This window comes from Indicator indicator, chromosome 9 (assembly GCF_027791375.1).
Source record: "Indicator indicator isolate 239-I01 chromosome 9, UM_Iind_1.1, whole genome shotgun sequence".
In the NCBI taxonomy this organism is placed as follows: domain Eukaryota; kingdom Metazoa; phylum Chordata; class Aves; order Piciformes; family Indicatoridae; genus Indicator; species Indicator indicator.
The window spans coordinates 29,580,891-29,607,835 of record NC_072018.1 but is presented as its reverse complement, the minus strand read 5'-3'; the positions used below and the strand labels follow the sequence as shown (position 1 = coordinate 29,607,835).

Genomic DNA, 26,945 nt, shown 5'->3' with positions numbered 1-26,945 from the left:
CAGGACACTCAGTAGATTTCATTACAGAGCTCATTTATCTTTTTTTTTCACTCCAAAGAGAGTGCAGTGCATAAATGATTGGTGGGTGCAGCTGATTCTTCCTTCTCCCTGAGCTGGGGACTTCTGAAGACCATCCAGGACCATGCAATCACACTGGAAGAGGGGCATCATCCCCCCCCTGCTCTGAGCATAGCCATCAGCAAGGCATGGCCCCGGGCTCTGCTTCAGCAAGCTGCCCAGCTCTGGAGACCCCCCTTTAGGGATAACTTGAATGAGACAGGGTCAGAACCATTTTGGTTGGAAATATCTTCAAGATTATCAAACCAAACCATTAACCCAGCAGTGGCAGGTCACAGCTGAGCTGTGTCCCTCAGCACCACATCTATCTACAGGACTTTTCAGTCCTTCCAGGGATGGGGACTCCCTGGGCAGCCTGTTCCAGGGCTTGGCAACCCTCTTGGAGAAGAAATTTTTCTTTATGTCCTACCAGAACCTGTTCTGGTATAACTTGAGGCAGTTTTCTCTTGTCCTATCGTATCTGGTGGCTTTGTCATGACCTTGTCCCCATAAGGCACAGCTCAGGACATGCAGCTCTTTCCTGGCAGGGATGGGTGTAGGGGTGAGATGTCCATGGCTGATTGAGCTCCTTAGCCACATAATTTCTGGCCTTTCTGTTTTAATTTGGAGAACAAGGTCACACTTTGGTGTGAATGAGCTCCAGGGCCAGGTGTGAATGTCACAGCTGTGCTCAAATCCTATGGGATGGGGGCAGACAGCCCACTGGGCTGTAAACAGGGGTGAGAAGTACCCTGGGGCTTGCAAAAGCCTTGTGATGGCCGCAGAGGTCATGGTGGGACTACTGCCAAGACAATCCTCTTCCCTTTTATCTCAGGGCAGGTTTCTGGCAGTGCTTTGCAGACAGTTGACTTGTCCTCTGAGCAGGTCTCTGTGCTCATTACCCACTTCTACTCCTGCCCAGGTGCAGCTGGTGGAGTGGGGAGTAGTGCTGAGGATCCTGCTCCATCCAGACCACCTTCATCTCGTGCCTGGTCAAATGTGCAGGGTGTGACAAGCAGGGACTCAAGAGACATCCAGGTGAGTAGATGGCTGGATCACCACCACAAAGCTACCTGTCTCCATTGTTTGAAGGCTTTGGAGCCAGAGGGCACTTAGAGATGGCAAATTTGAGCCTGAGAGCCAGCAGCTGGCAGATCACCCATAGGGTTAAGGCCTTTTTGGGTGCATAGACAGAGATGATCACATATGTGCACACCTAGAGCTGTGGTTTCCATCTGTGATCCCTTCCCTTGTACTTGCCCTGAGTCTGTGGTGGGTGGTGAATTACAAGGTGTGCACCTTGTTCTTGGAGGAAAACGCTGATGCTTGCTCTGTTGTAGCTTCACTGTAGGAGCAAGAGCAGCTCTGAATCACAGAATCATCTAATAATAGAATGGTTTTGGTGGGAAGGGATCTTTAAAGGGATCATCTAGTCCAACCCCCTTGCAGTGAGCAGGGACATCTTCAACTTGATCAGGCTGTTTAGAACCCCATCTGACCTGACCAGGAATGTTTCCAGGCATGGGGCATCTACCACTTCTCTGGGTAACCAGAGTAGTCTACCCTGGGTGGCCAGGGTAGCCTTTTTCCATTCTACTGGGGTCAAGTGATTTTCCTCCTGCCTTTAATAAAGGCAAGACCTAAAATGGATGCTCTTAATGGCTGTGTGGCAGATGAAAATCACAGAATCACAGAAAACATCCAGCTGGAAGAGATCATCCAGTCCAACCCTCAGCCCAGCACTGAAGGGTCAGCACTAAACCATGTCCCTAAGCTCCAGGTCCACACCCTGCTTAAACACCTCCCGGGATGGTGACTCCACAGTGCCCTGGGCAGAACACTCCAGTGTCTGATGACCTTTGGAGGTCCCTTCTGGCCTGGACCATTCTATGATTCTATGATTCACAGCAGCCACTTGTGCTGGTTAGGAGGAGAGGCTGCTCAGAGCTATCTGTGGGTCACAGTGTTTAGTAGCCCTTCATGGCTCTCTTTCTCATTCCCTTCAAGCCAATGGACTTTCAGCACCTACAATGTCCCTTGGCTGGGAGCTGGTTTTGCACCAGAGAGTCAACCAACACAAACATGATGTGAGGGCTGGAATCCCTCTGCTGTGAAGATAGCCTGAGAGAGGGGGAGTTATTCAGCCTGGAAAGGAGGAGGCTCCAGGGAGAACTTATTGTGGCCTTTCAGTACATGCAGGGGGCCTAGAAGAAAGCTGGGGACACACTTTTTATCAGGGCCTGTAACAGTGCAGTTCCAGGCAGGTAACATCAGGGCATCACCAGGCATCATCAGGAATCATCAAGGCATCACTAAGGCACCACCAGACATCACCTAGCACCACCAGCAATCACTGAGGCATCACCAAGGCATCACCAAGACTCACAACCCACTTCAATCCCCCATTCAGCATTCCTGCAAGCACAGAGATCTAAAGTTCATTTTGTCAGTGAAGGTTCAGCTCTCCGCTGTGGACTGCTTTGAAATCACACAGAGCAGCCGGGGAGGGTAGGAAAAGGGATGCAAGTGGATGCTGGAGGTGGGACAACATGGGATAGCCTCCCTGAGGTGCACTTCTTGCTCAGTTCCAGCTGCAGGTAACAAGCAAACCCCTGTAAGTAAATACTGTCCCTTGCTTTTGGACTGAATTAATCTCATTTCAGCTCCTGGGTTTGGAAATCGTCCTGCAGATTCCTGGCCAGGGCAGGAACACAACTCTGACCCTCTAAGAGCCTGTCCTGTCCCTGCAGAGGGATAAGGAGCAGCTCTTTGTGTCCCTGCCACCCATCTGAGAACACAGCAGGCCACCCAGGGAGGTTCCCCATGGGCTGGGAAGAGCTGCCTGACTTTCAGCTGGCTAGAAGTGCCAGGGATAAATCCTGTCCTCCCACCAGGATCAGGACAAGATCACCTCCTGCCCAGCATGAGCGTGCACCAGCTCTGGGATTTATGGCAGGGCATGGCCATCCCTGGGTGGGATCAGGAACCCCACATAGTCCAATTTACCATTTTCTTTCCTCATTCACGCTGAGTTTCCCATTTTTGAGACAGTTGCCTCCAGGCAGATGCTGCTCACAGGCCTCTTTGCACTCCCAGAGCCAAATCCCTGATTACTGCCTGTGCCCATAAGAGGGATTACAGCTTCTTAGGGTGGGAGCTGGCTTTCAGTGGGGTTTAGGAGCTCAGCAGGTACTTCATTCCTGCAAGTCAGAGCTCACACTGTGTTTCAGGGTCCCGTGGGAGGAGAACTAAACTCCAACTCCTTCCCCAGCTCCAGGGAATCATAGACTCACAGAAAGGTTTGGATGGGAAGGGATTGTTAAAGTTCATGGAGTCCAACACCCCTGCACTGAGCAGGGACATCTTCAACTAGAGCAGGCTACTCAGAGCCCCATCCAACCTGACCTGGAATGGTTCCAGATGGGGCATCTACCACTTCTCTGGGCAACCTGGGTGGTGTCTCACCACTCTCATAGTAAAATACTCCTTCCTTCTACCTAGTCTAAATCCCCTGTCTTTTGGTTTCAAACCACCACCCCTTGTCCTGTCACAACAGCCCCTGATAAAAAGTCTGTCCCCAGCTTTCTTATTTTTATATTGTCTGTATAATGACTTTCAGCTGTCTCTTGTCTTCCTTTCTGCATCTTCACCTCTCTTTAAATCCCCCACTGAAACTGCAGGAGGGGAGAGAGGATGGGAGGGGAATTTGTGAGGCTGCAGGAAGCCAAGAGAGGAGCAGCTCCAAGGGGTGCAAACAACCTTGCTCATCCCTTCAAGATGTCTCTTCCTGGGGCTGGACCTCTCAGGGAGGATTAAGAGCAAAGGAGCTTAGCAAAGCCCCCGGGCAGAGCCAGATCCCAAAGTGTCCCAAAGACCTGCATTTCCTTCCTGAGCACAAGAAGCTCCACAGCTTCAGCTGGCTCCTAAATTTCCATCCAATGCATCCAGCCCCTGTTTTTCCCTCCATGGGCAAGGGTTACCCAGGGCAGGGCATCCTGGGACAGTTTTACACCTAGGGCTTGGGGCTGGTGGAGAGCATCAGCCCCAGAAGCTCATGGCTCCTGATTTTTATACAGCATGACCAAGGACAGTGGAGCAGCACTGAAGTTTATTTTGATTTGGGGATTCTTGCCTCTTGCTGCTGATTATTTTGTAGCAAATCACTGATTGCTGGTGTTGGTAGCTGATTCAGGTCATTGTAATCCTAAGGAGATGGGGTGGGTAGAGTTGGCTTAGCAGGGTCTGCCATAGAGAGTTATCTGTAGGTATCTGGAGGTCTTGTCACTCCTTTTGGCAGGAAGAAAAAATGGAACAGGACCATGGCTTTTGACATTTCTCCCTTGAAGAGCTAGCCACAGGCTCACTGCAGCATCTGGACAGTGGTGGTGGGAACCTTGCCTCCTTCAGGAGCTACAGTGGGGAGCAGATGAGTGGAATTAAGGATGGAGCTGCATGCCCATGGAAACAGCAGATCATCGTGAGTGCCATTAACACAGCACATGGAGGGCAAACAGGTGATCAGGCCCAGCCAGCATGGATGCATGAAGGGCAGGTCCTGCTTGACCAACATGATCTCCTCCTACCTCACCTCCTTCTACCATGAGGGTGGTGAGACACTGGCACAGGTTGCCCAGGGAGGTGGTAGAAGCCTCATCTCTGGAGGGTTTTAAGGCCAGGCTGGATGTGGCTCTGGGCAACCTGATCTAGTGTGAGGTGTCCCTGCCCATGGCAGGGCGGGTAAGAACTAGGTGATCCTTGAGGGGATGAGTAGCTGTAAAGCTGCCTGGCAGGAAAGGACCTGGGGGTGCTTATTGACAGCTGGCTCACTATCAACCTGCAGTGTTCTCAGGTGGCCAAGAAGCCAACAGCATCCTGGCTTGGATCAGTAATAGTCTGGCCAGCAGGACTAGGGCAGGGATTGTCCCCCTGAACTCAGCACTGGTGAGGTCACACCTTGAATCCTGGGTTCATTTTGGGGCCCTGTACTTCAAGAACAACATTGAGGTGCTGGAGCATGTCCAAAGAAAGGCATTGAAGCTGGTGAAGGATCTAAAGCACAAGTCTTGTGAGGAGTCCTTGTTAAACCTCATCCCTCTGGCCTCTATCCATCATTCTAGCCTGTCCAGATCCCTATAGACCCTACCTACCTTCTAGCAGATGAAGACTCCCATGCAAATTGATGTCATCTTGAAAATGACTGGGGGTACACTTGATCCCCTCACCCAAATCATTGATGAAGATGTTAAAAAGAGAACTGACCCCCCCTAATGAGCTCTGGGGAGCACAATTTGTGACCAGCTGCCAACTGGATTTAACTCCATTCGCCACCACTCTTTGGGCCCAAGCATTCAGAGAGTTTTTATCCAGCAAAGTGTCCACCACCCATCCACACCATGGGCAGCCATTTTCTCCGGGAGGATGATGTGGGACACTTCAGTTAATGCTGGACCACTGAATGGGGTTGCAGCTTCTGGGGGGCATAACAAGGATGGAACTGATTGGGGAATGATGCCCAAGATGAGCAGACCAAAGGCTGAACACTCAACCTTGAGTCATTGAGAGCTGTTATCCCTATTAGCATCACCCAGGCTCTCCTCACATTGAATTCCACCCTCCCACCCCCCCAACCCCCCCACTTCTTCTCTCTTCCCTTCCTCACTAAATGCTCCCCAAACGACTCAGCCATCAATGGGAGGCAGCAGCAATGTCTGCTCTTTGTCTCCCTGAAGAGGCAGCTTTGCCTGGAGCCCCAGCAGGAACCATTTTCACGTCTGCCTTTGTGAGGGAGCAGCCTTGAGCAAAACACCACTCGAGGGGCATTGAACGCAATGTTCGGTCGGTCGCCTCTTCCCGGCGCCACTTGGGCGCCCGTCTCCGCCTCTGACGCTAATGATCTGGACGAGGGTGCTGGGGTCGGGGCTTTTTTTTTTTCCTTTATTTTTTCCCCCTCTTCTTCTTTTCCTTTTCTTTTTTTCTTTTTATTTTTCTTTTTTTTTTCCCCCAAGAATAATGAGGAAAAGAAAATGAAAGGGAAAAAAAAAAAATAAAGGGCTGGAAGAAGAAGAGAGGTCAGATCCATTTAGAAGCCCAAACATTTATGGGGAGAGTGCCTCCTGAGTGGCCGCACAAAGGGTCTGGCTGTACCTGGCTCCATCCCTCCCTCCACCTCCCCTTCCCCCATCACCTCCGGCCATGAAAAGGGGGAACCGGAGCTGGAGGAGCGTGGTGAATGGTGAGGATAATGGATTTCATTATAGACGAGCACGCTAAATGTCTGTCCACTCCTGTGCGATAAAAGAAAGTTGGTCTTTAGCTAATCGCACTGGAGGAGCTCTTGGCTGCTATTCAAAGCTGAGATGTTTCCTTTGGTTCCCTGTCCTGATACCCCCCCGGCCCCCCCTGTAGCACCCCATCAAAAGCTGTCTCTGGGCCGCAATTCATCTTGTCATAATTCTGGTGTCTACCACCGCATCCTTCTTCTCTCCACTGGCCATGGGGTGTCTCAGGACAAGTTTGGAGGGTTAAGTGTCTACATCGGGCCAGGGGAACAACTCTGTGGTGATGGAGTGGGATTTGGTTGGGCAGCAGTGGGATCCAGCCCAAAGAGATGTGGCTGTACGGAAAGATCTTCATGGCAATCACATCCAGATGGACCACCACTCCTCCCTCCTCCTCTGCAATCATTCTTTGTCTGGCTCCCCCCTTCCCCAAGGTCCATTCTCCTGTCCTTGTCCATGGTGTCCCTTTGCACAGCAATTCTCTTTCTTTACCTCATGGCAGAGGGTGGTAGATATGGACAGAGATGCAGGAGGGGACAGGTCATCCAAAGGACTTCCACGTGGCCATCTTGGAGAGCAGCTGGAGGACTGCTGAAGTTCAAAGTCTATCAAACCACATGAGGAGATGTTAATTAGCAAAGCTTCCCTTCTCTGGGCAGTCCCTCTGTTTCTGGAGGACACCAGAGCTGTTCTGAGTATCTCCTTGTGGTAATCAGCCTGGGAACATCATCTGGAAACTCTTTACATTAAGAGAAGTTAAACCAGCAGCCAATAACTTTGTCCTATGTGGAAGTTAGGTTGACAGGGGCAGGCAGTGTGCACTCACAGCCTGGAAGCCAACTGCATCCTGGGCTGCACACAAAGCAGCGTGGCCAGCAGGTCAAGGAGGGGATTCTGCCCCTTTGCTCTGGTGAGATCTCACCTGCATGTCTGTGTACACCTGGGATCCTCAGCACAGGAGAGACATGGACCTACTGGAGAGGATCCAGAGGAGGCCACAAAAATGATCAGGAACCCCTTTGCTGTGAGGCCAGCCTGAAGAAGAGAAGGCTGCAGAGAGACCTTATTGTGGCCTTTCAGTACTCAAAGGACCCTGTCAGAAAGTTGAAGAGAGACTTTTTAGCAGGGGCTGTTGTGACAGGATGAGGGGTGGTGGTTTTAAACTAAAAGAGGGGAGATTCAGATTAGAGATAAGGAAGAAATTGTTTCTGCTGAGGGTGGTGAGACACTGGCCCAGGTTGGGCAGAGAGGTGGTAGATGCCAGGTCACACCATATCCACCTGCCCTCTCTCCAGCCAGCATCCCTGCAGTGGGGTGGGGGTGTTTCTAGGTGAAGAGGAGCCATGCCCTCCTGCCAAGGCACCAACTTAATTCCCTGTACACTGATAAGGTCATGCCAGGACCCATGCTCCTCCCTCCGGTGTCGTCTGAGACCAGCATTGCTCCCGGCCCTATTTATAGTGCAGTGATAGGATCAGGGGGAATAAGCATTTCGTGTCCCCTATCACATCCCCTGCTCCCCATGGCCACTTGCTGCTCACCACTCTCAGCTCTTGCTGCTGGAGAGCCTGGCCAGGACTCTTGAAGGTATGTGAGGAACTGGGGTGCAGCTTGCTAGGAGCTGGGGTGCTGATGGGGGTCCATGGCATTCCTCCCAGTGCTTCATCCTCACTGGAGTGGGATGAGGATGACTTTTGGGCAGAAGAAACTGTAGGAGCAGACCCAGAGTGTGATGCCTTGGTGCTGGGCAAGGATCAGACCATAGCTCTGGCTACAGGAGGAGCCCAGTTTCTCTGGGCCCAAGTCACATATTTGTCTCACCTGGCTGGGGAGATGGTGATTTGTCACACCATCCCTCCATCCCCTCATGGATCTGCACCCGTGTGGGGCAATCAGCCTATGGTCCGGGTCCATTCAGGCTACCCCAGGGGTGGATTCATGGTGTAACACCGTGCAAGGGGGGATTGGTTGTCTGGGCTCCCCATGTAGATGGCCACCATTCGCTCTGTAACTCCATCTGTAGTCACATCTACCAAGAAAATGTCCTACTAGGGGATGTGGAGAGAGCCCCAGATCCTTTGCCCTGTGTGCCTGGGCCATGGGGATGGCTGGAAGAGGACAGGGAAGGTGGGAGGACCTCTCAGTTTGCTGTGGGTGGACAGCATGTTGTGGAGGGTTGATTGCTTATCTTCCTCTCCATCATCTGTCTTCTTCCTCTGGTTCCTATTTCAAGGAGTGACAGTGTGGCAGGATGTCCTCTCTACATGAGCCAGCTCCTTCCCCTGCATGGTCGCCCTGCCTGAGGGCTTGATCATCTCCAATCAGACCTCAACTCTCTCCAAGCTAACCAGGAGGTGAAACACAGTCCACGAAGATCGTGGAGCCTGGCCAGGAGAGCGGAGGAGCTCCTGCTGGACCTGCTCCCAGCTTGGTGGCTACCAAGGAGGATGCTCTATGGGGACAGGTGTGTCCCTTGCCTTCAGTGACCCCCTTGGTGGGAGCTCTGGGATCCTTACTGATGCTCTCTCCCTGTATAGCTGCAACCTCACCCATTAGCTCTCAGGAGGAGACCTGGTGTTATGCCCTGGGGTTTGCCACCTTTCTCCCCACCGCTGATGATGAGACAGGTGGCATCATCCGTAGGGCCCATCCTCACCTGCCTGATGAAGGCTTGTCCCAGCACTGGCTCTGCTGAGGTGGGTTTGCTGCCCCTCGTCCTCCTGGCCACGCTGAGCAGCCTCTCACTGCAGAAATCCCTGCCTGCAGCCTACAGAGCCCAGGAAGGTGCCCAGGAGAGCACAGGCTTGATCCAGTGCGGGGAGTACAGCAACCAGGTGCTGCCCAACGGCCGCTGTAAGATCGTGGCCACGCTGCCGCAGGGGGACGAGCGGAGGTGCCCGGACATGTTTCGCTGCACCGACGAGGTGTCCTACTGGCTCCACGAGAACGAGGAGAGGAAGCAGCAGATCCTGGAGCTGCGGGAGCTCATTTCGGAGCTGCAGGAGGAGCTGAGGAACCACCGGCACCGCATCAAAGTCCTCGAGCTCCAGGTAAAGGGCTGCCCTCTGCAGGGCCCCTCCGTGCGGGTGCCACCGTGCCTTCCACGTGGTCCCTTCCAGCTCCCTGCAGCTTCTAGGGGGAGGACACCCAGTGAAGCATATGGTGATAGGCTGGGATAACCATTAAACACCAGCTGCTCCCACTGGGATGGCTCAGGAGCCTTCCAGGGCTGATCTTTCTTAACAAGAGCCCCAAACCCCTCAGGGTTTTGTCTGTGTTGTGTCCTACAACTTCAGGCCTGAGGGGCAACAGGCACAAACTGGAGCATAGCAGGTTCCACCTGAACATGATGAAAATTTCATTTCCTGTGAGGAGAAGAGAGGTTGTGGAGTCTCCTTCTCTGCAGAGATTCCAAACCTGTCTGGCTGTGATCCTGGGCAACCTGGTCTAGGTGACCCTGCTTTAGCAGGAGAATTGGACTAGATGACCTCCAGGGATCCCTTCCAAGCCCCACCATGCTGGGATTCAGTGATTCTGTGAGATGCTGGTTGCCTGGTGGTGGCTGTAGAGGGAGCTGAGCTGATGGCCTCAGGGAGGATGCTTGGTGTTCAGACAAGGGAATTGTATGTGTAGCATGAGCCACACATATGTCCAATATCCATGTCCAGATCTTGCACCTTCTTACCTTGCTGATTTCCTCTTGCTCACCAGCTGGTCCAGCTCCAAGTTTGTTAGGGAGTTGTACACACTGCTGAATTCAGTGGGGAAATGCAAGCACTCCCAGGTCTTTCCAACCAGGAGTGTTTAGACCCCTCACACATGCGCAGGCAGATGTCCTGCAGTTGTGTCAGAACATCCCCATGAAAGCTCCAGGCTTGGGGAATGGTGGACGAAAACCGTCTAGAAGAAAAGGACCTGGGCATAGTGGTTGACAGCTGCCTGCAGACGAGCCTCTGTGTGCCTGGGTGGCCAGATCACCACCAAACCATGGCCCTCAGCACCACAGCTCCACATCCTGTAAACCCCTCCAGGGATGGGGACCCCACCACTTTCATGGGCAGCCTGTTCAAGGCTGAACCTCCCATAACTAGTTTCACACAATACTACTAGATTCCTAGAATGGTTTAGGTTACAAGGGACCTTGAGGATCATTTAGTTCCAACCCCCTGTCATGGAAAGAGACAGAGACTCCTAGGTTCCTCTTTAAGGCCATGTCCAGCAGGCCATGTCCTGGCCCATCTTATTGTCTTCCTTGGTACCTTCTGTGTCTTTTGCTTAGTTTATGATCCCTTTCCTTGCTATTTGTTATTTCTTTGTCCTGAATCATCCTTGGACAGAGAGTGAATGCTTTCACATCATACTCTGGCATACTCCAACCCATGACTGGCTTCTAGGGAGAAGCTGTTGCACAGAGATGCTTCTGGAACAGCAAGAGAGGGTGGAATTCCTCCTACTTGACGCCAGTGTCAAGGATCTTTGTGGGATCCAGCTGATCACTGGTCAGTGAATGCAGACATAGATACTGCTAAAACCTCTTGGATTGGATGAGTTGAGAGTGGGAGCCCAGTCAAGCAGCTCAGATGTGTCTGCCCTGAGGTGCTGCAGGGCTCCTCATCCTACAAGGAAAGCAGAGGGACACAGGATGCATCCAGGTGTCCTGGAGCAGACAGGTCACAGGTCCTATCTAGGTGTCTCCAGGTGGTCTATATCTAAGAAACAGTGCCAGCAACATCAGTGCCACCAGGATCCTGCCACACTCAGAATAGGGACATCCTCTGACATATTTTGGCATCATTTGTAGAGTTTCAGGCTTTGGCTGAGAAAGACCCTGAGCAACAGGATCCAGCTTGGATCCAGCCCTGCTTTGTGCAGAGGAGTGGGTTGGAGTCCTTCAGCCATTTCTTCCAGCTTTTAAATTTTTTTTTTCCATGAACCTAAAAAACAAACAAACAAAACCCCCAAAAATAAAAAACAAAAAGATGAGAGGTCCAGAAGAAGGAAGAAACCTGGTTAGGACTTCTCCACCTCTGTTCCTCCCACCAAGGAGGTATAGCTCCCTTAATCCATCTTCACAAATCAGCCTCTTGCTGGTGCTGGTTGATCTCCCTGGGCTATGCCATCAGTATTTCTTCAGGAGCTCAGCGTGGGCTTGTCTATCCTAGCAGAGATGTGTCTCTGAGCTGAGTGAGAGCAACAGGCTCTTCCAGGTCACAGCTCTTCTTCAGCTACTGGGGACAGCCAAATGCACAGAACAGAATCACAGAATGGTTTGGGTTGGAAGATACCTTTAAAAGTCATCTAGTTGCAGCTCACCTGCAGTGAGCAGGGACATCTTCCACTAGATCAGGTTGTTCAGAGCCCCATCCAACATGACCTGGAATTTTTTCAGGGATGGGGCATGGGATCTACCCAAGGGTACTGAGGGAGCTGGCAGAAGTGTTCACCAACACACTTTCAATCATTTGCCAGCAGTCTTGGCTAACTGGGAAGGTTGAGTTCAGTGGTTGTTAGCAAAAGTGATGCCCACCTGAGCATTCATAGTAAGGAAATGGCCTCAATGCACCAGGGGAGGTTTAGGTTGGACACGAGGAACAATTTCTTCCCTGAAATTGTTGTCAAGGCCTGGAACAGGCTGCCCAGGGCAGTGTGGAGTCCCCATCCCTGGAGGAATTGAAAAACTGTGGAGATGTGGTGCTGAGGGACATGGTTTAGTGGAGACCTGGCAGTGCTGGGTTAATGTTTGGACTCAATGATCTTAAAGGTCTCTTCCAACCAAAATGATTCTGTGATTCTATCCACAACCTCTCTGAGCAATCTGTTCCAGTGCCTGGGCACTCTCATTGAATCAGGTGGGTTGACCCCATCCCTGCCATGCTTCCCTCCTCCCAGTGCAACGTACAGGCCAAAAGGAATCTCCTCACCCAGCCTGTGCTGTGCATTTCCAGCCCTATCACATTTGCACAGCTGGGTGTGCATTGAACAAGACACCCCAAAAACACAGTCCTGGTCCCACTGATGCAGAGGGATGCAGGATCTGCCCAGAGAAGTTGTGGAGTCTTCTTCTCTGGAGAGATTCCAAACCCACCTAGACACAATCCTGGGCAACCTGCTGTGAGTGACCCTTCTTTAGCAGGGGGGTTGGACTAGATGATCTCCAGAGGTCCCTTTCAAGCCCCACCATGCTGGGATTCTGGGATTCTGTGAAGAGAGCAGCATCAGGGCACTCTCATGGTGGCCAGGCTGTGCTGGTTTCAATCAGCAGCAGGAAATATCAGCTGTGGAGGAGGGGACTGTCTGGGAGGAAGCATCATGGGGTTTACTTGGAGAGCTGCTGCGTGGGTGAAGGCAGCTGGAAGAAGTCTGTATCAGTCACAGCTCACAGAGCAGGTTGATTTATAGTAGGGATGGAGACATTGCAGTCCTGAGGAGGAAAGCACCATGTCATGGCATCCATAATTTCCACTTGGTTGGCCCTCTGCCTATCCAGCTGATGTGGATTTTGGGATATGGGCAGCCTTGGTGGGCTTCTAGCAGAGCCATGCAATGCTCAGGCAGCACTGGGAAGAATATAGAGCTGCCAAAACCCAGCAGTGGTGATAGCATCTCCTGGGAACAGTAACCTGAGAACTGTCCTGGCAGGGATGGGGACCATGGTGTGAGCTGGGTCCTGGGAGCAGCTGGAAGGGGAGAAAACATACTCTGGGCATCAGACCCCTGCCAGCTGAAGAAAATCATGGCTCTCAGCAGCAGTTCTGCAGGTAGTGATGGGTCAAGATCTCTGTCCCCACCTAAACAATCCAGGTTTGCTCCTGATGCTGGAGACAGGGGGGTGAGAACAGCAACTCATTTATTTTGAGGCTTTCAGTGTTGCTAGTGACAATGATGTGGAGGAGATGGGCAGGGAAGGGCAGTGCTGGTGGAAGACCAGCATCCCTCCACCACAGGCAGGGGCTCGGGATTGCCGAATCCTCGGGAGGGACTGGGGACCACGGAGTGGAGATGTTACAGTGCCCCAAGGAGGGAGGTAGGGGTTCCCAGGATGATGTGAGGGTTTGGAAGTGCTGCTCAAGGCCTGCTCTGCCATCTAATGGACAGGGAGCAGTGAACAGCCAGAGCCAAGGGTGCCCATCTCCTCATACCAGCTGTGGGCACCTCCAGCCAGCTCCTGTGTAAGTATTACACAGGATCAGAGCCTGGTTGTCGTAGAATCATTGAACCACAGAATGGTTTGGGTTGAAAGGGGCATTCAGAAGTCATCCAGTTCAACTCCCCTGCAGTGAGTAGGGACATCTTCAGCTAGACCAGGTTGCTCAGAGCCCTGTCCAGCCTCACCTGGAGTGTTTCCAGGGATGGGACATCTACCAGCTCTCTGGATAGCCTGGGACAGTGTCTCACCACCCTCAGCGTAAACAATTACTTCTTTCCGTCTAGTCTAAATCTCCTCTTTTGGTTTAAATCCATCACCCCTGTCACAAGAGACCCTGCCAAAAAGTCTGTCCTCATCTTTTTTATCAACACCCTGGAGTAATGAAAGGCCACAAGAAGGTCTCCCTGGGCCCTTCTCTTCTCCAGGCTGAACAACCCAAACTCTCTCAGCCTGTCCTCACAGCAAAGGCATTCCAGTCCTCTCATCATTTGTGTCGCCCCTTCTGGACCCATTACATGAGGTCCCTGTCTTTCTTGTGCAAAGCTTGTCCTAAAAACAAACAGCAAAAGGGTCAGGAAAGGGGCTCTGCGGCCCTGTATTATGCTTGCTCCTTGCCTAGCACGGTTGTGGTCCTTGCAGTTTAGAGGACACCAGCTGCTGACCAGCGAGCTGGAGATGGCTCATCGTGCTGCATGTTGACAAGCTATGGAGCTCCTTATAATGTTCTGAACCATGATATGGCTCAAAGAGAGACTGAATGTGTTTTTGGAAGGAAAACCCAACTGTAGTGGCATTGCCAAATACATAGAGGTCACATCCACCTTTCAACAGGGTGCAGACTGAGGGGTGTTTGGAGAGGAATCCTTGCCTACCTGCACCAAAGCCTGGGAATAATCACAGAATAACAGAATCCCAGCATGGTGGGGGTTGAAAGGGAGTTCTGCAGATCACCTAGTCCAACCCCTCTGCTAAAGCAGGGGCACTCAGAGCAGGTTGCCTAGGATGAGTTTGGAATCTCTCCAGAGGAACCTCCACAACCTTTCTGGACAGCCTGGTCCCCAGCTCTGGCACCCTCACAGGAAAAAAGTTTTCCTCATGTTCAGATGGAACCTCGTGGGTTCCAGTTTGTGCCCATTGCCCCTCATCCTGTTGCTGGGCACCACTGAAATGAGTCTGGCCCCATCCTCTTGACACCCTCCCTTTAACATTAAGAAGCTCCTCTCAGTCTTCTCCAGGTTAAACAGCTCCAGGTCTCTCAGCTTTTCCTCCTCATCAGAGAGATGCTCCACTCCCCTCTGCATCTTTGTAGCCCCCACTGGACTCTCTCCAGTAGTTCCTTGTCTCTTGAGTCTGGAAACCCAAAATTGGACCAAGTACTCCAGATGTGACCTCATTAGGGCAAAGTAAGAGGGACAGAAGGACTTTAACCTGCTGGTCACACTCTTATTAATGCACCCCAGGCGACCATGAAGACATGAGACCTTCTTGGCCATGAGAGCACCTTGCTGGCTCATGGGGAACTTACTCTCCACCAGCACTCCCAGTTCTTCTCCGTGGAGCTGCTTTCCAGCAGGTCAATCCCTAACCTGTACTGCTGCAGGAGGTTACTCCTCCCTGGGTACAGAACCCAGAACAGCCTCTAGCTTGTCCAGGCCTTGCTATCTGTGGCTCCCATGGTATGGGGCTGCAGGGGGAGGGTGAAGGTTGGGGCACCATGCTTGGAGTTCACAGAATCACAGAATGTTAGGGCTTGGAAGGGACCTTGAAGGATCACGCAGTCCAACCCCCCTGCCAGAGCAGGATCACCTAGAGCAGATCACAGAGGCATGCATCTAGGTGGGTTTTGAATATCTCCAGGGCGGGAGATCTTCTTGGTCTCTATTGCTGCACCCACCATGTGCTCCTCTGCCCTCTTGCTCCCTGCCTGCTTCCCCTGTCCCTGGGGGGTGGTCCTTGGGGCCGTGCTGGTGCCCAGGCATCCCCCCCTCAGCCCACCTCCCTCCCTGCCTGCAGCACGAGGAGGCAGCCGGCCGGAACCACAGCTTGGCCCAGCGGGTGCAGGACCTGGAGCACCGGTACAGCGAGGCCAGCACCCTGCAGCACATCCAGGCCACGCTGCTCTACGACATGCAGGCACAGATCAACAACATCTCCGTCCTCGCCGACTGGGCCTGGCGCAACCCCGCCTGCCTCGGCCCCGCCGAGATGAGGCTGCAAGAGGAGATGCACCACCCAGGTGATGGGCAGCTGCTGGGGCGGGCTGGGAGGGGATGCTGCAGCCTTGCATAGAGTGCTTTGGGTTAGAAGGACCTCAAAAATCATCCCGTCCAACCCCCTGCCATGGGCAGGGACAGAGATTCCTAGAATGGTTTAGGTTAGAAGGGACCTTGAAGGTCATCTAGTTCCAAACCCCTGCCATGGGAAGGGACAGAGATTCCTAGAATGGTTTAGGTTGGAAGGGACCTTGAAGGTCATCTAGTTCCAAACCCCTGCCATGGGAAGGGACAGAGATTCCTAGAATGGTTTAGGTTGGAAGGGACCTTGAAGGTCATCTAGTTCCAAACCCCTGCCATGGGAAGGGACAGAGATTCCTAGAATGGTTTAGGTTACAAGGGACCTTGAAGGTCATCTAGTTCCAAACCCCTGCCATGGGAAGGGACAGAGATTCCTAGAATGGTTTAGGTTGGAAGGGACCTTGAAGGTCATCTAGTTCCAAACCCCTGCCATGGGAAGGGACAGAGATTCCTAGAATGGTTTAGGTTAGAAGGGACCTTGAAGGTCATCTAGTTCCAAACCCCTGCCATGGGAAGGGACAGAGATTCCTAGAATGGTTTAGGTTGGAAGGGACCTTGAAGGTCATCTAGTTCCAAACCCCTGCCATGGGAAGGGACAGAGATTCCTAGAATGGTTTAGGTTACAAGGGACCTTGAAGGTCATCTAGTTCCAAACCCCTGCCATGGGAAGGGACAGAGATTCCTAGAATGGTTTAGGTTAGAAGGGACCTTGAAGGTCATCTAGTTCCAAACCCCTGCCATAGGAAGGGACAGAGATTCCTAGAATGGTTTAGGTTAGAAGGGACCTTGAAGGTCATCTAGTTCCAAACCCCTGCCATGGGAAGGGACAGAGATTCCTAGAATGGTTTAGGTTAGAAGGGACCTTGAAGGTCATCTAGTTCCAAACCCCTGCCATGGGCAGGAATAGAGATTCCTAGAATGGTTTAGGTTGGAAGGGACCTTGAAGGTCATCTAGTTCCAAACCCCTGCCATGGGAAGGGACAGAGATTCCTAGAATGGTTTAGGTTACAAGGGACCTTGAAGATCATTTAGTTCCAAACCCTTGCCATGGGAAGGGACAGAGATTCCTAGATTCCTAGAATGGTTTAGGTTGGAAGGGACCTTGAACATCATCTAGTTCCAAACCCCTGCCACGGGAAGGGACATCTTCAACTAGACCAGTTTGCTCCAAGTCCCATCCAACCTGATCTTGAACACATCTAGGGTTTTTCACAATTTCTCTAGACAGCCTTTTTTCAAGGGGAGGTTGAAAGAAAATGCTGCAGGAAAAGTGCTTTAAAAGCCCTTTGCATTGGCCAGGAGGATGATCTCCCCCAACCTGCCTTTCCAAGGCAGCCAAGAGGGCTCCTCAGAGAATGGACACCTCTGGGATGGCTCCCAGTCTGTCTAGGAGAATGATCCTGTCCCTCATTGCTTCCTCTTTCACTTCATGGATGGTGTGAGATGATGGCAGGGCCCAACTGAGACTCTGCCAACCGGGTTGGCACTGCTCTTAGCAGTCAGCTGTGCCAGCCTTCCTCCCAGATCCAGGGGCTGGTTTCCCACCACAAAAAGCTTACAAAACACCACCAATTAGGTGGTTATTTTTTTTTTCTTTCAAATTTCACAGCATGGGCTTTGGTGAAAGTCTACAGCTTCGAGAACCAACCATATGCTCTTAGTTCTCACATGCTCTATTTTTAATAAACTCATTTAGTTCTTTCTTTTTTTTTTTCCCCAGGATTTTGGTTGTTTTCCTTCTTAATCCCTGGACTATTTTCTTTGGATTTTAGCAAACATGAAAATTTTCAGTGCTTGAATTCTTTAATTTGAGGTTCAGTTCTACTAACAACCCCCAATTTTCCGCCCCCAATTTTCTGCCAAAGAACCCACTGCTGTGCACACAGTTTTACCAGGCTCTACCACAGCCAGGATCCATAAAGCTCAGCCTTAAGGTGCTGGAAAGACAGCTGAGGAGCTTTTGCAACTTGTTGGAGTCTCTGGGTCTATAACAAGGGGATGGTTGCCCTTGAGAAGACAACTGGTCCCTGTGCCCCAAATCTTGGTTCCCACAAGAGATGTCCAGGAGTAGCATTGGAGAAGGATGAAGCAATGCTTAGAATCATAGACTCAATGAATCATTTGGGTTGGAAGAGACCTTTAAGGCCATCAAGCCCAACTATTAACCCAGCACTGCCAGGTCACCACTAAACCATATCCCTCAGCACCACATCTCCACAGCTTTTCAATCCCTCCAGGGATGGGGACTCCACCACTGCCCTGGGCAGCCTGTTCTAGGGCTTGATAATCCTTTCAGGGAAGAAGTTGTTCCTCGTGTCCAAATTAAACTTCTTCTGGCACAACTTGAGGCTGTTTCCCTCTCCTTGGGAGAAGAGACTGGCCCCCACCTGGCTCCAACCTCCTTTCAGGGAGTTGTAGACAGTGAGAAGGTCTCCCCTGAACCTCCTTTTCTCCAGGCTGAACAACCCCAGTTCCCTCAGCTGCTTCCCACAAGACTTGTGCTCTAGACACTTCACCACCTTTGTTGTCCTTCAGCTTCAGAAGAAGGTCTGACTCCAGGTGGACAAATGTCCACCTCCACGTTACGATTGCCACCTTTGGTTGTGTGTCCCTTTCTCCAGGCCATGCACCAAACCCCAGGTTTCTCTGCTTTGTCTCTCAGAGGTGAAGCATGGCAGGAACTGCCCCATTGACTGTGCTTCTGTTTACTACAACGGGCTCCGGCGCTCTGGCATCTACAGCATCATGCCTTCGGTTGGAGGGATGCCTATTGAGGTCCTGTGTGAGATGGACACTGAAGGTACCATGAAGAAGCCACCTACAGCACCTTCCAGCAGAGCTTTGGGAGGGATTTGTCTCACCTGAGAGCTGTATTTTGTATCTGAGCTATTTCTAAGCTAGAGTCAATGAGAGTAGCATCTCCATAAGGGTACTTCTTCAGGAACAGAGAGGCCTTGTCCTCTCTGCTGACTAAAGGAATGTTTTGGGTGAAGACTTCAGTAGCCTAAATACAGGTATTCAGTGCTCTTTGAGATGTCTTCATGCCACACTCTAGTGGATATGACACAGGGCTTAGGGAAAGAGAAGCTGTTCTGGACCAGTAGTTGGTGGCTGCGCTGGATTAAGGAGGGGGGAGGTAGATCCTATCCCATGGATGTTTTGAAGTGTAAATGAATGAGCAGGTGGCCTCCCACTCCCTTAGTGTCTAAACATCCATTGGGAGCACACTGCTGTCATCCTGGGAAGGAATAATAAACTGCATCTGGGAAGGAACAATAAAGGGCACCAGTACAGGTGAGGAGGACATCTGCTAAAGAGCAACCCTGTGGAGAAGGACCTGGGAGTCCTGGTGGATAACAAATCATCCATGGGACAGCAATGTGCCCTGGTGGCCAAGAGGGCCAATGGGATACTGGGGTGCATTAAGAGGAGTGTGTCCAGGTCAAGGGAGGTTCTCCTCCCGCTCTACTCTGCCCTGGTGAGACCTCACCTGGAATATTGCATCCAGTTTTGGGCTCCCCAGTTCAAGAGGGACAGGGATCTACTGGAGAGAGTCCAATGGAGGGCTACCAGGATGATTAAGGGACTGGAGCACTGCCCTGTGAGGAGAGGCTGAGAGCCCTGGGGCTGTTTAGACTGGAGAAGACTGAGAGGGGATTTAATAAATGTTTATAAATATCTGAGGGCTGGGGGTCAAGAGACAGGGGACAGGCACTGCTCAGTTACACCATGGGATAGGACAAGGGGCAATGGATATAAACTATAGCACAGGAGGTTCCACTTCAACATGAGGAGGAACTTCTTCACTGTGAGGGTCACAGAGCACTGGAACAGGCTGCCCAGAGAGGCTGTGGGGTCTCCTTCTCTGGAGACTTTCAAGCCCCATCTGGATGCATTCCTGTGCAACCTGTGCTGGATTCTACAGTCCTGCTCCGGCAGGGGGGTTGGGCTCAATAATCTCCAGAGGTCCCTTCCAGCCCCTAACATCCTGTGGTCCTGTGATCCCAAGGTGCAACCTTATCAACAAAATTAGCTTCCAGAATTTGAGTTTTTGGAAGAACAACAAAAAATCATCAGGGAAATGAGGTGATGGATTGTGAGTTCCTTGCCCCATGGATCTACTCTATGTGTTACATCAACATGTCCCACACTGGAGGAAGGAGTTCATCTCCTCACACGTTGGCATCTCACCTCTTGGAGGATCTACAGGTGATGGCAGCCTTGGGGTGCAGGTGTTTGTTAGGAAACAGGCTGTTCAGCCAGTGTGGTCTCTGTTATGTCATGACTATTATCTGCATGACCATCAGCAGCCCTTGGACACTGCCTGGTGACAGGCTGTACAAACACGGAATGAACAATGGCCCCGGTCCCGTCTTCCCTGTGTCCCAACTTCCCCCCCCCCATCCCAGCCCCAAGCTGACCGTGTTAGGATGAAAAAAAGAGAGGAGAGAGGGATTTGGACAGATGGGAGAGCAGATGGACAGTGAGACAATCCTGGGAGAGCTCCTGTGCCTCTGTGGTGCTGCAGGAACAGTACATAATCCTCTCCAGACTCCAGGATCTCTGCTTTGTTCCAGTCCCAAACTTTCAGGAGGTTTTGCCTTCTGAAAACTACTATCTCTGCCTCAATTTAAATCACCTCAGGATCTGGAATGACCATCTGACAGCCAGCAAGGGAACACCATCATGAGCCAGCATGGAAGAGGTGGAGGCCTCTTGCTGTGGGCTGTGATGGGCATCATGTTTTATCCCCATGCAGCAAGGGACACTGTGCTTTGCTGCATGGTGAGAGGACACAGGACAAGGAGACACCTTGCTGGGCTGCAGATGGATCCTCAGAGGTGACATCAGTAAGGGGTCTGTCTGGGATGCTTGGATGTTCCCTGGATACTCCCACTTTATCCCCATAAAATCCCAGCATGGTGGGGTTTGGAAGGGACCTCTAGTCCAACCCCTTGACTAAAGCAGGGTCACTCACAGCAGGTTACCAGGATCCTGTCCAGGCAGGTTTGGAATATCTCCAGAGAAGGAGACTCCACAACCTCTCTGGACACCCTGGACCTGTGCTCCATCACCCTCAAAGTAAAGAAGTCTTCACTCCCGTTCAGATGGAACCTCCTGTTGCTTATCCCTCTCCTGGCAGGTGGAGGCTGGACAGTCATCCAGAGGCGTCAGGATGGCTCAGTTGACTTCAACCGGACCTGGAATGAGTACAAGGAGGGCTTTGGAGACCTTAATGGTGAATTCTGGCTGGGCAATGAGAACATCCACAAGCTGACCAGCCAAGGGGACTACTCTCTGCGCATCGACCTGGAGGACTGGAACAGCAAGCATAAGCATGCCTTCTACCAGGTCTTCAGGTAGAAAGTGGGATGTCCTTCCCTGGTTCTCACAGACACAACTGGTTTGGTTATAGAATCAGAGAATGCTTTAGCTTGGAAGGGACCTTTAAAGGTCATCTAGTCCCACCCATGTGTGGTAAGCAGGGATATCCTCAACTAGAGCAGATTTCTCAGAGCCCCATCCAACATGACCTGGAATGTTTCCAAGGATGAGGCATCTACCACCTCTCTGGACAACCTGGCCCAGTGTCTCATCACCCTCAATGTAAACAATTTCTTCCTTCTATCTACTCTGAATCTCCCCTCTTTTAGTTTAAAGCTGTCACCCCCTGTCCTGTCACAACAGGCCCTGAGAAAAGTTTGTCCTCAGCTTTCTTATTGGCCCCTTTAAGTACTGAAAGGCAACAAGAAGGTCTCCCTGGATCCTTCTCTTCTCCAGGCTGAACAACTACAACTCTCTCAGCCTGCCCTCACAGACAAGGTGCTCCAGCCCTCAGAGCACCAATGTCTGGAGATCTTCAGGTGTGGGAACTCCACTGAGGGCAGAGTGATTCTGCCTAGAGATGGGGCCCAGGTTGTCTATCCCTTCTTCCTCACCTGGATTTCACCATCAAATTTTGCTCCAGGTGGAGGCTTGGGTGCAAGCCAGCCAATGTGTAGTGTCACTCACCATGGCCAACACCCACAGCCCCAGGGGAAGGCAGCTGTAGGACACAACGGACAGTCCCCAGCTGCTTGGGGATATTTTTTTTGTGCCAGAATTATTGACCTCTGTGTGAAAACCAGGGTCTTGCTGGGCAGCTCCAGCACCCATCTGGCTTAGGGATGTGCTTTGATTTTTGCCCTCTCTACTCATGGCTTTTACTTATTGGAACTGCTGTAATGTCCTTCAGTGTCTACAGCTCTTCCCCTCCTCTGTTGTTCTATTTATCCACACCACACCAGCCACATCCTTTCTTAATCAGGGGTGACCAAATCTGGCTAGACTGTCCCAGATGAAACACTTCCCTGTGCCCACTGGAAATGCTGCTGGGTGACTGTGGAGTAATCCATCATGGGAGGATGTCCAAGGGACACCTCATGGAAACCTGAAGCTGGAGGGCTTCAGGTAGAGCTCAGATCTACTGAAACTGAAGGTGTCTTGAAGCATCTACGTGTGCTCTGAGCGGTCACTCCAACTTTTCTCATCAGAGGCCACATGCAATGGCAACGACCTTCAGCCTTTGCTAGCCCAGAGGAAGTGACTAATTAGCTCATTCTAGGTGAAGTGCTGGGTGCTTGTTACACAGAGAGGAGGTGGTGCTGTATCATTAGAGAGGCTGTCTTGACAAAGCTGCCACAGTCCTTTGTTGTGTCCTTAGAGTCCTTTGTTGTGGTTTGAGAGTCACAGCCTGCCCAGTTCAGACCTCTAACAAGTGCTCTGAGTCATGACAAGATCATGCACATCCCACAGAAGAGAAAAAGACAACTTTGGCTTCTAGAGAGGATGAATCATAGTAAGGAGGCTGGCCAGAGTGGCTGGATGATTATGAAGTGTCCAGCCCAGGAATTCAGGTTGGGCAGGAGACACAAACACTCCCCATTAAATAGTCCTGCCTTTGTTCCTTGCAGCGTTGAGGACGAGGAGAACTATTACCGCCTGCACGTGGATGGCTTCAGTGGCACCGTGGAGGATTCCTTTGCCTGGTACCACAACAAGAGGAGCTTCAGCACCCCTGACTCAGGGAACATCTGTGCTGAGATCTCCCATGGAGGCTGGTGGTACCACCAGTGCTTTTTCTCCAACCTCAATGGGGTGTACTACAAGGTAAAGTGGAGGGACAAGGATGCAAGGTGCTGCTTCTCATAGAATTGTTTTGATTGGAAGAGACCTTTGAGGTCATCTGTTCCAACCATTAACCCAGCACTGCCAGGGCACCACAGTAACCACTGGTCTCCAGCCAGTGCTTTTTCTTAGCAGCTGGACTTGATGATCATAGACTCATAGACTCATAGAATCACAGAATGGGCTGGGTTGGAAGGGGCCCCTGAAAGTCATTTCATCCAACCTCCCTGCAGGCAGCAGGGACATCCTCAACCAGATCAGGTTGCCCAGAGCCCTGTCGAGCCTCACTTTGAATATCCCCAGGGATGGGGCCCCAACCACCTCCCTGGGCAACCTGTTCCAGTGTTCCACCACCCTCATAGTAAAGAACTTGTTCCTAACACCCAATCTAAATCTGCCCTTCTCTAGTCTGAAGCCATTGCCCCTTGTCCTGTCACTGCAGGCTTTGTAAACAGTCTCTCTCCATCCTTCTTGTAGGCCCCCTTCAGGTACAGGAAGGTTGCTATTAGATCTCTCTGGAGCCTCCTACCCCAGATCTTCCAGCCCAAAGGAAGGGCTTGATGTCTCTTCCAACCCAAATGATTCCATGATTCTAGGATTCCCCCACCTCAATGGGTTGTGCTGCAAGAAAAGGTGGAGGGATGAGGAGGCAGATGATAGCGCACAAGGCTGGGGCTGGGAGGAGGCTGTTGGTCCTCACATCACAACAATCCTTCCTGGCTTGACAAGCCTCTGCTCTCCAAGAAGGGAGAAAAACAAGTGCTGGGCACCAAGGGAGTTCAAAGCATTCAGTGCCATGGGCCAGACATGAGTGTTTGAGACACCTGTACCTGCTGAAGTGTGGGACCACATGGTGGACTCACACAGCCCGAGTCAGATAGATGCCAGCTCCACTGGGACCATCTGATACATGCTGGGCTTTGTGTGCTATTTTCACATCACCTCCAAGCTCTTTGCTCTGGTGTTGCAGAGCAAGTGGTTCTCAGGTGCTTCCACCCAGATGATGCTTCCATGTGTTTTCCGTCAACTTGGAGGCCTGTGGCAAGTGGTGTACCCTGGGGATCAGTACTGGGTCCAGTTTTGTTCAACATCTTTATCAACGACCTGGCTGAGGGCATTGAGAGCACCCTCAGCAATTTGACTGATGATACAAAACTGGGGGGGTTGGCTGACACCCCTCAGGCTGTGCTGCCATCCAACATGGCCTGGACAGGCTGGAGAGCTGGGTGCAGGCAAACCTCATGAAGTGTAATAAGGACAAGTGCAAGGTCCTACATCTGAGGAGGAATAACAACACACACCAGTACAGGTTAGGAGCTGCCCTGCTGGAAAGCAGCTCCACAGAGAAAGACCTTGGAGTGCTGGTGGACAGCAAGTTCTCCATGGGACAACAATGTGCTCTTGTGGCCAAGAGAGCCAATGGGATCCTGGGATGCATCAAGAAAGCTGTGTCCAGCAGGGCTAGGGAAGTTCTTCTACCTCTCTACTCTGCCCTGCTGAGACCACACCTGGAATACTGTGTCCAGTTTTGGGCTCCCCAGTTCAAGAGAGACAGAGACCTGCTGGAGGGAATCCAGCAGAGAGCCACAAGGATGCTTAGGGGACTTGAGCATCTCCCCTGTGAAGAGAGACTGAGAGCCCTGGGGCTGTTTAGTCTTGAGCAGACTGAGAGGGGATCTGATCAATGTCTATCAATAGCTGAGGGGTGGGTGTCAGGAGGAGGGGGCCAGGCTCTTTTGGGTGGTTCACAGTGGTAGGACAAGGAACAATGGGTTCAAACTAGAACATAGAAGATTTCACCTCAACATGAGGAGAAACTTCTTTGGAGTGAGGGTGACAGAGCACTGGAACAGGCTGCCCAGGGGGGTTGTAGGGTCTTCTTCTCTAGACACATTCCAACCCCACCTGGATGCATTCCTGTGCAGACTCCCCTGGGTGATGCTGCTTGTCAGGGGGGTTGGACTGGATGATCTCCGGAGGTCCCTTCCAGCCTCTGTTATACTGTGATGCTGTGGTCATCATCCCTGACCACCTCCTTTCTCTGCCTGGCAGGGTGGCAGGTACTCCATCAAAAGCCGCAAGCTGCTGGGGCCGGACGGGGTTGTGTGGTACTCCTGGAAGGACACAGACTACTACTCCCTGAGGAAGGTGGTGATGATGATCCGACCACGCACTTTCCAGCCCCACCTCTCCCCGTGAGGGAGCCTGAGATGTTCCTCCTTTCACCTCACCTTGAACCCTGGGAACAGAGGGCTGGCAATAGCTTGCTCTGAGCACAAACTGATGCTGGAGGTCCTGAAGGCACTGAGCCACCATGCACATTGCTGCCTGATAACTGAACCAAGAGCAGAGGTGTCAAGACCTTCAAGGAGTGTTAGGGTGGTGAAAGCTCTCCTAAAGAAGTGGAGCTGATTTCTGAGCTTTGCAAAGACAAGTATGTAGCAGCAGCTCTTGGCAGGCTTGGTCATCCCCCAGGCTGGAGACTAAATCCAAGTGGCTCATGATGGGAATCAGCCAGGCACTGAGGCTGAACCTTCTGCTGAATGGAGATGTTGAGTGCTCTGGCTACCAACCCAAGGGTACTGTAGAGGGAAGCCAAGAACCAGCAATCCTGTCTGAGTTTTCCCTAGGGGATGTGGTGGACTGGTTCTTGTGCAGTAAGCTGAGCATCTCCCAGATCTTGGCAGAGTTTCTCTGTTCACATCACCTGAGAGGTGTGCTGGGGGTGGCTTCAAGGTGCTGAGATGGCCCTGAGGAAAGCCAGGAGAGACAATACGTATTGCCCAAGGTTGGTGTCACAGGGAGGTGGGGAGGAAGGTCTGCAGTGGTCTTTGCCTTCTCTACCAGGGATTGTCTTACACAGGTAAGACATTAGGTAGCTGTAGTAACAATACTCCAGATGAAAAGATTTTGAAGTAAGAAATGCCAAAGGTTTCCCATTTTCCATTCCATTCTCACTTTTCCATCTCGCCTCTGGCAAAGAACTTTGGATGAATTGTCTGGTCTGCAGCAGTGGTCTGCAGGAAGGATCAGCCATGCTTTGAACTCTGTCTTTACTGCCTTACTCCACATAAAGAAGATTCATTGCTGGTGTCTTTTCATCTGCCATTTGTAGCCACAGTGAGAGACCTTCCTTTTCTCCTGACTTTGCCTCCTCCCAGCATCGAGAGATGGAGGCTGGACCCTGGCCTCAGCCCTGCTTGTGTCTGATGATGGATGTTTAATTAAATGATCTTTTGCCTGCTTCATGACTGCAGATGAGTTCAAAGAGGGTTCAGCAGAGGGGAAAGGCAGATGGGTTAGAGGCAAAGCACTGCTCCTCCCAACTGCTTGTCTCCTGCTTGGTGTTCTGCTGGCTCCCTCATGGTTTCTGTAGCTTTTACGCTATTCAGAACTGTGTTTTGCTTGGAACTTCGTTTTTTTTTTTCAGGAGCAAACCAAGTGGAGAAGTTACCTTCTAAGTATCCTGCAAGCTAACATCCCCAAGATAATAAACCACCATTCTTTGTTTTTCCTTTCTGCTAGATTTGCCTTGATAGCCTTGGTGCTCCCAGGATGAATCCAGTGGTGTTTAGGAGTTGTCATGGGCTGATCTGTGCTGTTGTTGGATCATCACTTGTCACCAACATCTGGGCACCATAAGTGGTAGGAAGAGAGCTTTCTGGCCTCATGGCATCCACATCTTGGATATAAAACCATTCATTCACCACCTGACCTTCCCTCTTTGGATTGCAGGCATTTGAAAGTCTGTGATGGTTCTCCTGGTTAAGCAATGCCCCACTAAGAGACTAATAAATTGCTTGAAGAAGCACCACTCTAATTAATGAATGATCACCTTGTTAAGCTCTGATCAGAATTTGCACACTGTTAAACCCAGCCATCCCAGAATCCCAGCATAATGGGGTTTGGAAGGGACCTCTTACAGACATAGCCCTGATGGAGAGTCCAGGACACAAAATTGATGCAGTGGCTGGAACCTCTGTGCTGTAAGGACAAACTGAG

The 26,945-nt window shown here is 51.5% G+C and overlaps 1 protein-coding gene across 1 annotated transcript; it reads left to right on the top strand.

The window, feature by feature from the left end:
• The first annotated feature begins 8,950 nt into the window (after positions 1-8,950).
• LOC128968794 (angiopoietin-related protein 7-like) lies at positions 8,951-25,142 on the top strand. The gene is made up of 6 exons (XM_054383376.1): positions 8,951-9,385; positions 15,496-15,718; positions 18,439-18,576; positions 20,920-21,136; positions 22,730-22,925; positions 24,996-25,142. The coding sequence occupies exons 1-6, from the start codon at positions 8,951-8,953 to the stop codon at positions 25,140-25,142; spliced, it is 1,356 nt and encodes a 451-aa protein (XP_054239351.1).
• The last annotated feature ends 1,803 nt before the right edge of the window (positions 25,143-26,945 follow it).